Here is a 12248-nt window from a genome sequence, read left to right as displayed (position 1 = left end):
AAAGGAAACACTTATTACCAAGTTCTAATACCTGTTCTACACAATATGGGATGTACACTTGGAGATCAAGTCAAGGAAATATTTTTAACATCCAGAGAAAAAATGAGATTCAAAACCCCAAAAGAAAGAGAAGGGTGGGTGTTCTATTAAAAGGGGCTACTTTGCTAGAAAGTGTCTGGGTTTCTGAACAAGGTTTCAAAAGGAAAGGCCAGCTCCTGAGAATGTGATATTCTCAATCAGAAAGAGAGAGAAATTATTATATACTTAAAACAATTAGGAGTAATACAGTTAGAATTTAGATTAAATCATTCTCCTGAAAAAGTCTCATTTTTCTTTCCTCCTTCCCCATATACACTTTGTGAACAAAAGCTCCTAAGAGATTATTGGAAAGAGACACATTGTTTTCAATGTCTCTTGCAACAGACAGAGAAAATGTTGTACCATTTAGGGTGGGCATATTTTTCAGTCGAGCATTACAAGGAGCACTGGACTAATAGATGTGACAATGAAGGCATTTTGTAACATCTGTGTTATATGTCTTGATTTCTGTAGATGGTTAGAAGCAACAGAGCTGCATTGGACACTGTGAAGGCATCTCTCAAAATAACACAATATGACAGGCCAAGTGCATTCTGGTTTGATTTGCACAAGGGATGAATATAGAATATCTCACCGCAGTGCAGCAATTCCCATATCAAACTGATGAAGTCAAAGATGCTTATAAGTTCCAGGAGTGTGGGGAAAAAACCTTGTGTTGTCCAAGTGTCTTCTCCTTCACTTAACTAGTGTATCGTAAGACAGCAATTAAATTAAAGAGGTACAAGAAAGGGATTTTGAGGGTTTATTTATTTCTACATCTCAATGGCAGTCAGCCTACAGAAAACATGATAGAGTGAGTTCAGCATGTGGGGATAATCATGTAGTTAGGAAGCAATGTTTAATCTAGTTGAGGCTGGTAATCTCTGGATGTTGATGCAGTGTCATGCACTGCCTTGTAGCATTTCCACATGGGTGATCTATTACTTTGCAGCACTAGAATCTGCATTTGATTTCTTATTCTCTTATCTACTCCTCAGGGATTCAGTAAAACAATCAGAATTTTATGACTGCCATTTTCTCTGGGCTGTGACACATTTGCAATCAAGGATTAAAGTCAGGCTTCTAAAGCAGTTACCACTTTCAGCCCTCTGCCCTGCCAGTGCCACCGTAGGAAGTCAGAAACCCAGCAAAGCACCTCCTGAGCACCCCAAGCCTGTTTATTAAGGTACATACATCCACTTTAAATATAGTGCTTAATTAAGAACAGCAGCAGTACAGAAGCTGACTGAATCATGACTCAGTCTTGGTCAGAGGTGGGGGCAACAGCAACAACTTGGGCAGGACCCATCTGAGCTATCTGATTTTATCCTGCTTCTCCATGTGAATGAACTCTTGGACTTCAGCAGTGTTTACAAGTTAGCAAATGGCAACCCTTCCAAAAGCAATTGTTTCAGGAAAACAAGGATACTTCAACTGCCTCAGACTCTTATTTTACTGAGAGCTTTACAGACCCTCAGTTTTAATTGGTTAGATTTTTTCCACTTTTTTTAAATTTTCACAGTTGCAAATGAAACAGAAATGAAGGTTTGCTCTGCATCCTTCTCTGAACCCCATGAAGACCTGCATTAAGTCACTGTCTTCACTCTCTTCAGACACTTGGTTATAATTGTATGAAACTCAAAAGTATTATATAGCAAATAATGTAGGCTCTTATTTACATGTTTTTATTATACAGAGTGAACAGTAAAATAGTTGTTGATTTTAAATGATAAACTTTTATTCTGAATATACTGTTTTTGCACAATAATTAACACAACAGTTCTAGGATTATAAACTTTTTATAACATTATTGTACAAATTTTTACAAAAAATTATTTTTTTCCAGGCTTGTCAAGTTCCACAAAAGTGTCAAGAGAACACAAGAAAAGGGAGAAAGACCTGATTGCCTGGTAAGAGCAACCAAGTCTTTTTTTGCAGAAACGCACACTGAGCATTTCAATAAAAGTATCCCAGAAAGCATGATCCAGACATTCCATACAACACAAGAAGAGAAGACAGCTTTTTCAGATCACAATCACAATTTCATGGCATCTGAACAAGACAGTATCCCTTTAGCCTCAGTGAAATATTTCTTCAAGATGATGTTTTTTCTTTTAAACCATAAACAGGACAGATGCAAGTAGCTGGGAAGAGGGTGAGGCTAACTTTTCAAAACTCTTGAATTGTTTTCAGACACTTTGTTTTAATCTTTTTACAATAGTGTACAATGAGTATTAACAATATTAACATTGTGGTATGAAAAAAATAATAATAAATCTGGCCTTTGTTAAAGGCTCAGATGTCTGATGAAGTTAGGGTAAAATTTATCCTAAGAAAGGAGTTATTAAGGTTTCACCTTAGGTCGACATTCCAAAAACTATCGAGTGCATTGCAGTGCCTTTTAGGCATTCATATATTTTTTAATAACCAGTGTGCTAGCATTGAATTTTTGGATCAGTGGTACTGAGGTTGTGTTTTGGAATTAAGTCATATTAAGCTTGTTTTTTATGTGTTAATGGGAAAAAAAGGCCTTAATGTCTCTTCAGTGACACCAAAAAGCTCTCAACCACAGCAAGTAACACTTGGGTTGCAAAGGTCACTTAAAAGGGATACTGCCTATTTGAAACCAGTAAGGCCAGGTTTTAAGTTAATAAAAGGAATATTGTAGGAAAACTTACAAATGGCAGCAACACTGTTGTTTTTGTCAAGTTAAGCAGTAAAGCCTCAAGCATTAGAAACATGAAAAAGATCATACTAAAGTCTTAAAGGTACAGGAGCTAAAAATCTTGTCCATCAGACCTGCTATGTCATGTTAAAAACCTGTTACAAATATGGACCACGGTCAGTGTTTTGGCAGTAATGCTGGTTGTTTAAATGAAAAAAATAGAAAGAAACCTTTCATGTTAAGTTCTCAGATCATGTTTTGCACGGTATCATGCTGTAACAACTTTAGTGGTGGTTATTTGTCAGATGTACAATACACTGCATGACTTCTGTGTAAACTGAACCAGTCCCAACAGTTCTCTTAGCGATATTTAAAGGATTTGAGCAACCCTCGACAGAACCTTTTATGTGACTTTAAAAAACACAATTTTTAACAATATATTGTATTTAAAAATATCTTAATTTAAAGCTTAGATCAAGGTTCTTCTTTGAAAGACAATATAAGATGACTATGATGCACTGTGAGAGTAAGGATACTCTTCTGCATGAGAATTTAAATTTATTCATGTGAGTTATTTCTATCAGACTGGTATTCACATTTTGAGATAGCTAAAGTTCAGATTGCATTTTTGATCTAAGTTTTCATTTTGCAAATATCAGGGTATTTAAAAAAAAAGTCTTGACCATCACTTGGATATATTCCAATATATGATTTCAAAGTATTTAAAATACTTACTACTTTCTAAAGTATTAATCAGATGGGTATAATGTTGGCTAAATGTTTATATAGAATGTTATAATGTTAGTTGGAAGGCTAAATGTTTATATAGAAACATATTCCTTCAGGGAGTATGCCCTAGAGGGGCAAAGGAGAGGAACAAAGGACATTTCCCTCTTTGGATCACCCAGGAGGGCTATGTGTCGGCATGGCATGGGCTTCTCCCTCCTTTTGCATTTGAACACTCTAAGGGAAGCGGGATGAGAGCAAAAGCCACAGATGTTTTCTGTGGCAGCATGACTTTGCGCCATCTTTCTTTCTCCCTACAAACACTAATCAAATGTTTACTAAGTAACTCCAAGTATAGTCTACCAGCATAATGAAAGTGTTTTAAAATGTTAAACAGTGTAACTTCTCCATGAAGGGTTTCTTTTGGGAAGCTAAGTGAAAACTATAGAGACCTTAATATAATAATCTTTCAAGAAATTAAAAGAGCAAAACACAAACTAATGAGTATTTAAAGTAACCTCAGAGTAAAAGCAGTGAGTGCAGTAAGTATTGGCCTAATCCTAAAAAACTTGCTCCTCCCATAAAATGTCAATTGCCAACATTAAGGAAAAATACTGGATGCAGTCTTGGCATTAGAGACACTCCACCAATTTTTGTATCAGGTGAACTGTAGCACTATGACTGGAAGGAAGAGCTCCAAGTTTATCTTCACCCGTATCATCAACATTAGCTCACCTTCCCTGAGGAGGACCTGAAGTCATCCAACACAGTTAATTTTACTTTTAACCCCATGACATTGCTAGATACATATTTTTTAAAAATCTAGATTTCATCACTGAACAAAAGGTCAGGGTTTATTTTTTTCACTCACTGTATTCCCAAACATGAGAAAAGACATAGCTGGAGCCGAGGTACATGAGAAACAATGAACCAGCCATGAGTACAACTACAGTAGACATCTGATTGTTCAAGCCATGCCATGGCTTTGAGTAGCTTCTTCAGTTTTCATAGGATATTAATGCATGCCCAATCATTTTTTAAGCTTTTGGCATGACCAAAAATATATCAATCAATTGCCAGCATATATATACTGATGATTTGCATTTTTTATTTTTTAAAGAGCTAGTGTATTGTGCCATATTAATATTTGCATATTGCAGTTGTTAGCAGAACTGTACAATACCAGCAGAGTTGCACATTCATTGGTTTAGCTGTCTTAGCTGTTTAGTTCTGAAAACTAGGAAAAAAAGCGCAAATCATATTTTGCATCAACACTATGCTACACTGTAATATTGTAATTTACTGCACCAATCTTTATCACCAATGAGGTTGTATAAAAACAACTTCTAGAGTTATTATTCACAATCAAGTATCAATGTGCATACATATAGATTCAAGGCTCCCCATTTGTTTATATTTTTTCTAATTGCAGCAACCAGGTTATTTTGCTGTTAAATATGCTATTTTCAATAATAAATAGCAACAGCATAAGTTTTAATATTATGAGTGGCTTTATATGAAGGAAACAAAGGGGGAACCTGATATGAACCTTAGAGAACATATACTTCCAAAAATAAATGTGTTAGATCTGATTTTTATATCCGTAAAATATCTGTACACAGATTTTCATGTGAGATTGCTATTCCGTAAAAAACCCACCTCAACCTTTTGTTACGATAGCTATATTTACCCTATTTTCTCAGCTTTTTCATTGCACAGTATATTCAGAGCTCTGTTTCATAATATAATATAATTTAATATTATTTGATTGCAACACATTGCAATGTTCAGTTTCTCACACAATACAAGAATCACTCAGTTATCTTTTCAATGAACTATACTCTACCATCAAAGAAAACAAACTGAAAAACAATAACATAGCATCATCATCATGCAAAATACCCCTGGAAACCAACGTTCAAATATCACAAAGACATTTTTTATTCACAAGCATTTTTTGTTTCAGCCTTTGAAGAATTTCTACTTGCTTTATATGTAACTGCATTGTGAAAAGGAGGTGAAGATTACATTGAAATTAATTTTTTTCTGACAGAAGATGACACCAAGTTTAAGACAAAAATCACTTTTTAGTTACACTTTCCACTACCTTTGTATTTTGAAATACAGAAGATTTCTCCCTTCCTTCCTTTCTACATATTATATCAACCTACCAAAACTTAGCTGGCTGCATGATTCTTTTTGGAAGAATTAACTACTCATCATAAAGCATTCCAATCATGCTGAACTTCTGGTGAAGACTGGCCAATATTTTCACTTTGCTCAACTAGTTTGGACAAAACTGATGCTAAAAGCAGCCATCATGGTGCTAGTAATGTGTATTGGGGAGAACATTTTCCTTTTTCTTTTTCTTTGTTTTTTTTTTCGTTTTTAAACAACTGTTCATGTAAAAGAATATAAATCTTCAAGATATCCAAAGCTTAAAAGAAATTAAAATAATGTACATAAGCTGTTTTTAGGGGAGCCCTTTTACATGAAGTCATCAAGATTACAACAACAAACAAACAAACAAACAAAAGGTTTTAGATTGCCCCGGTGAAGCACGTACAGAAATCTGTTTGGATGGTGTAGATGATGCAGCATTCACACACGGTTAAGGATCTGACACTCCAACATGCAGGCATCGTGGTGCCTTGATGAGTCTCACAACGCGTGATAACCACACGAGCACTGCTGTTCTGCTGCTGTCTCAATAGCTGACCCTTTCGACAATGGAACTGAGGCTATCGTTTTGGCCAGGTCTTGATTAAGTTATGCAGGTTTTGGTTTAGCAAGGTCATAACTGGCAGTGTCTGCTGCCAGATAACAGCCAAAGCAGGACCAACTGAATTGGTACCATAGACCACAGTGATGGACTCAGACCAGAGGCCCCACCGCAGTCAGCCGAATCCTCCTGTCGACAAGAAAAGAAGAAATCATTTAATATTAATTACAGTGAGGTTGCTTGAGAAGTAACCTACAGCTTAGTTTTCAACATTTTGAACTATCCTTGAGACATCCTTTTTTGGTCTTATATATGTTATTTTGCTAAAATAACGGTAAAATAATTCCTGGACGTTCCTCTGATTTTTGATACAAAGAGTGGCATTATTACTTTAACTATAAACATGGGAGGAGTAAATACTTTCAAGGTTTACAGCAGATACCAGATGGGATATTTACACCATCAATCAAAAAATGTTATGGAATATACCTGGGGGCCCCAATAAACAACACCTATATTCCTTAAAATTACATCAATTTTACAATTCTGAGTATGACTTTATTGTGAGAAAAGATAGAAGAACAGATAACTTTTCAAGATTAGAAAACAAATACCAAAATATGTTTATGTCCATGTCATCAAATGATCACACATTAAAATGAATATGGTCTGCAGGTGAAGATATGATCAAAGAGAATGAAAATCCTTTCTCTGCCTCTGATGCTCTATTCAAGTATGAGAAAAGAATTTTCTCTTGCACTACTTGTACATGCTTGATTCAGTTTGAGGGCTGTCTCTGAGCTGCAGCGCTCTGTCATGAATCAGTAACTATTCCTTATGCCACACAGCAATCACACCACTTTTCCTCATTCTTCCCTGCCATTAATTGCTGTTCTTTGGTACCACTTTGCCTATAATGCTTTATACCTTTCACATGATGGACCTATTCATTAGTCTGCCTGAAATACATTTGATACCTATTCTGGAGCCCATAACACCTTAGACCTTGTTTCTAAGCACTGATACAAACTCTGATTAGTACCTAAAACACCAGGATAATTTTCCAGCCATCCCCTCCCCTCACCACTTCGTCTGATGAGTCTGAGATTTGTGAATAGCTCTGAAGGTTGAAAATATTTGGTCTTTCTCTTGTTTTCACTGTATGCTGTACCCATGGCATAAAAAGACACTTTCCATTTTCCAAGAGATCCCAAGCCTCCAACGGCAAGAAGACAGTGTAGGTGGAAAGGAATTTAGGTATATTAGCAACTGGGGAAACTTCTTGAACAGATGCAATATGTGCAGGGAAGGACAGATGACTGAATCTTAACAGTAACAGCGACTGGCTACTGGCACAGAAATCAAAAAGATTTTAGAACAGAAAGCAGAGGAAAGCCAACAGGCAGGGAAAAGCTCCTGGTTCAGACTGACATGCCACTGAGGCATATGCAATTAATACTTAATATGCCCCAGAAAAGGCTGGAGTGTGTTTGCGCATGCATGTGTGTGTGTGTGTGTGTCTAATAAAAGGTACAATCAGGGTAAATAAGAAAGAGTAATTAAAAAACCTTTAATTTGTTAGCACATCCTTAAGCAAAATTTCCCAGTGCCTCTACACCAATGCTAGGAACATAAAATCAAGACAAAGGGATGAAGACCAGTCACCAATGAACCGCCCCAAAATAATACACATATCCAAAACCTAGTGAAAGGAGAATAATCAGTAGGACAGAGCATTTGTCTTACAGCTTTGTAAGAATGGCAGTCCCGGACATACAGCAAAAGGGTACAATGTAAGGGATGACACAAAATGCAACAGCATAAAACTATTACAGGAAAAAGGAAGTGTGATGGAATCTGTGGGTAAGAAACTTCAGTTTCATAATAAAAAATGTAATACCAGGTTTACCCTGCTGACCGCCTGATCAAGGGGACAATACCAATGTCATGTGAGATTAGAGAAACCACACAAAGACTGGATCGAAGTCTCATCAAAGAGAGATATAGAGAGCACATTTTTGGATATGATAAAGGACTTTTGGAACAATAAATCTTTGAATCTTTAGTGATGCACAGGGTCAGTTCAAAGTTATTAGTAGAGTTGCTCTATATAGCTCTAGGAGCTCCATAGGCCACAATGCAATAGCATTTAGCCTTATTGTGTGAGAGATCAGGGCAAGCAAATCCAAACCAAAAGATGTCAATTTAAAGAGAGGCAACTACCTGAAAGTTACCAAAAGCAATTAACCGCCCCCCCCACCAACCATACAACCTCGAAACCAAGAAAAAAGGAAAAACCCTTAACAAACAAAACAAGCCCCTAGAAAACAGAAAAAAACCACTCCTTGAAGTAGTATCTCTAAAAGCAAGTTCCTCAAAAGGATTCAGAAGAATATTTAGAAATATTGCATTAGCTAATCAGGTAAAATAATGTCACAATTAGAAAAATCAACTGTACGCCACCCACACCCAAAAACCCAACCCCCAAAAAATGAAAATACACCATCATCACCCTCCACCAAGAAACCGTACAACATTTAAGAAAATTCAAAATAAACACCCCTGCATGAATCTGTAGGGAACTTAAATACACTGTCATAGAGAAAATGTTAGTATTTAAGAAATCGAGTTTACACAAATGGGCAAGAACAAATACATAAAAATGGCAGATTGGATATAAACAGGAAATAAAGGGGCTGATAAGGTGTTTTTTATGACCTCCCTGCAGAATACATTGAAAATGATAATAGAAATTTTTGACTAAATCAAAAGCACAAAGCCAAATACGATGTTAGGGCAACTGCTTCCTAATAGAGGTGTAAAGACGGAATTTGGGAATTACTGTACAGAGAAAAGGATTTCAATGAGTTCTTTATATCAGCTTTAATGGATGAGAATTTTAATGGCATTTATTCTACACACAGTGCATTCTTTAAAGCTGGCTCCAAAACAGTTTGGAAAAAATATGTAAAATCAGATAAGGCAGACAAAGGACACTCAGTATATTATCAGGAATTATAGCATTTACCAAGAGCCTCCTTTAGAAACTTGGATGTAAAAAAAACCCTAGCAACCCCAAGCCCAAACAAAACCCAAAAAATCAGCATTCAATTTCCTTAGAAAGAAACAGAAACTCGTTTTGTCCTAAAGCAAATACCTCATGGTGGCTGCCATTCTTTATTAACAATAGCTTTTTCCAGACATATCTCTGCCATGTGTAGTTTTATAATTTAGTTGTATAGTTTTGGCTCACACTTTCTGGGGTTTCTTTTTGTTTGTTGTTGTTTAGGGTTTTTGTTTGTGTTTTTTTTTTTAAATTTGTTTTTTGGTGGGGTTTTTTTGGTATTTAGATTTGCTTTTTTTTTGGTAGATTGCACTCTACAAGTTCAAAATTCCTAAGCTTTCTGGTCAACAAGGAAGTCCTAAGTGAACTCTACTGCACCAGATTTGGAATAGGATGCTAAGATTTCAAGAGGCACTGAACTTTCTGGTTTATTTAATTTGGCTCTGTCACTATTTGCATCTGCATTGTGTCTTGTCATGCAGCTTTATTCTAGTTAAAGCACTTAAAAATAACCCTGTTGCTTCTTCCTCACAGTAACTACCACTAAAAACAGAATTATCAGTAAAGGTTTTCTCTCACATGAATTCAGTGAACAGCACTCAGTGTTACCTCTTGGTATTTATTATTCTTATCACTGAAATTACTTAGAGCAGTCATCTTTGAAGAAAGAGTTGAAAGCAAAGCAGGAGATTTAAAATTTCCAACAGACAGGAGATGTCTGGAGAGTATAAGAAGTAAACTGAAGGTCTTGAACAAAATTGTGCATAACATGAAGGGAAATATTTTTTAAGTGTAAACAACATCCAGTAGAGATACAAAACAAGTAGGCCTCCACATATAGAATTATACAGTACTCAGTTTATGTCACCTTGCACTAGGTCAAATATTGTAAATTGTGTTGATAAATTAATCCTACCTCCATAGGTACTTGAAAACACCCTCCATTCTGTTGTCCATTTCTATTTGCTTTATGAGATTTTTTTTTAACCACACCACAATTTATCAACTGCTCTCACATTCAACAGTCATACAATGTAATATTCTTATTGGGTTGAAAAAAAGTATTTTAATATCTTTTTCTCTCTCCCTAAAACTACACAGAAGTTTTTAAAGGATTCACAATTCACAACAGCCGAGAATATCTTGGAAGCCTTATGCAGGAGAGGCATTGTCTTATTATGAACAACAGCATTAAACTGTACTACACAAAAGTATACAATATTTATACACATACTTCAAGGTTAGTGAGATTTTAACCTCATATTGATGAAAGCCACACTAAATTTCTGAGGTTTTTAGACCAACTTGCAGTGGTAAACCAGCAGTTCTGCCAAGAACAACTTCTAAATATTATCTCTGGAATCAGTTCATTCTTTCATGTCCTAAGCCGAGGCAAAAAATAGTAGTGGCAAACAAGGTACAGTAGATCCTATCTGAACTAATTTTTTTCTCCACAGAATTTCACATTGTAATTTTCTTTTATGTTTTAACTGTTGTTAACATTATGGAAAATGTGAAAATATAAAATCAAAAAAGAGGAAATCTGGTTATGTGTTTATTTACATGAATCATAACAATCAATAATCCCCTGGAAATAAGTGGGATTCCATTCCCAATTTAAAACCAGATTTAGAAAAATGTCACTTTTGAATGCCTTTTTTGAAAACACTTCCCCCCTTCTTGAGTTTTAAGAAAACTTCTCAACTGTTTCATGTTAATGTTATTTTTGAGATTTCTTCTAAACTATCTTATAACAAAGATATACAGAATCATTTTATCTTCTCTTTGTATCATCTTATCTTTAACTCTGTTACTACAATTAGACACTGAACTATTTTTAAGCAGTTTCACTGAAATTTTCCAGCCCATTACATTAATCACACAAATACTGAATAACAGATCAGCTGGGGATGTCCTCTCTTTGCTGTCTTCAAGATTATGTCTGTATATTAATTCTCTTTGAAGAGAGAGAGACTTGTAAAAGAAATTGGAAAGAATTGTTGTAAGGCACTTTCATTTCACCAGAAGTGTATGAGGAATTTCTTGCATTAATAAATCATGTCAAATTTCCTTGCATGCTTGAGGTAGAGAAGTGTCAAATCCAAATGCCATCTCCTTCATGTCATGCCTTACTGTGACAACTCTAGATAGGGCTATTTTACAGCATCACACACTATGAAAAATATTCTGTACTTTCAGAATGGAAATGAATGCTTTTATAAAACCATACCTTCATTGTTAAGTGCAAAACCCACATATTCATTGCTATTTATCAACATTTCCTTAAAGACACTGCCAGCCCAAAATTTTAAAAATACACATGGAACTATAAATAGATATATATATAAGGCTATACATATACTATATATACGTACACTACATATACACTAAAACTATAAATGCGCTTGTTACTCCTTTAGAAGTGCACTGTAACTATTTAATGTACTAAAACTTTGTTTTTAAACCATAATAATTCATCAGAACCCATTGTGCTACTCTGACTTATAAAAGGATAAAACAACACCTGCCCAAAGAGCTCTGATCTGGCCTTTGATATCAATTGGTTACCTCAAAGTTACACCTTTCATAAGCATGTATTTTAAAAGTTTCATATGACATGGAGAACACCTTTGCGTTTACTCAAGAGTCATTTCCAGTTCCAGTGCATGTTCATTCACAGGTTTTGTGTTACCCTCCTTTGTCTGGACTACCACAGGAATCTGTCAAAGGTGTACAGCTACCCATGCACAGATCGGGGACACAGGCAATTCCAACAAGATGTATCCAGTTGCCTGGACTGCTAATCACTCTCAAAGCTCCCACTGACTTCCCTGGAAGCTGATAGAAATAAGACATTGCCAGTAGGGGCTAAAAACTTGTACAGTTCTTTATTCTCAGGCATGGCAAACAAAACCAGTGTGCATGAACAAGTTAAGAGCAAGCCATTCGAGGCAGTGATAATGACTGTTTTGTTATTCTTGATGAAAAGTAAA

The 12248-nt window shown here is 35.6% G+C and overlaps 1 protein-coding gene across 9 annotated transcripts in view; it reads right to left on the bottom strand.

Moving 5' to 3' along the window:
* Positions 1-1791: 1791 nt before the first annotated feature.
* The window catches only part of CACNA2D1 (calcium voltage-gated channel auxiliary subunit alpha2delta 1), a 364954-nt gene continuing 354497 nt past the window's right edge, over positions 1792-12248 (bottom strand). For 5 of the 9 annotated variants that reach the window (XM_017727838.1, XM_017727851.1, XM_017727863.1 and 2 more), the window contains one exon: positions 6249-6380. In XM_017727838.1, coding sequence (XP_017583327.1) covers positions 6344-6380 — 37 coding nt within the window. In that variant the 3' untranslated portion in view covers positions 6249-6343. Of the gene's footprint in view, positions 6381-12248 lie in introns of all 9 variants that reach the window. The other 4 variants (XM_017727845.1, XM_017727857.1, XM_017727868.1 and 1 more) reach the window with 1 other exon arrangement.

Source organism: Corvus brachyrhynchos, unplaced genomic scaffold (assembly GCF_000691975.1).
Source record: "Corvus brachyrhynchos isolate BGI_N302 unplaced genomic scaffold, ASM69197v1 scaffold50, whole genome shotgun sequence".
Lineage (NCBI taxonomy): Eukaryota > Metazoa > Chordata > Aves > Passeriformes > Corvidae > Corvus > Corvus brachyrhynchos.
This window is presented reverse-complemented; position numbering and strand designations above follow the sequence as displayed.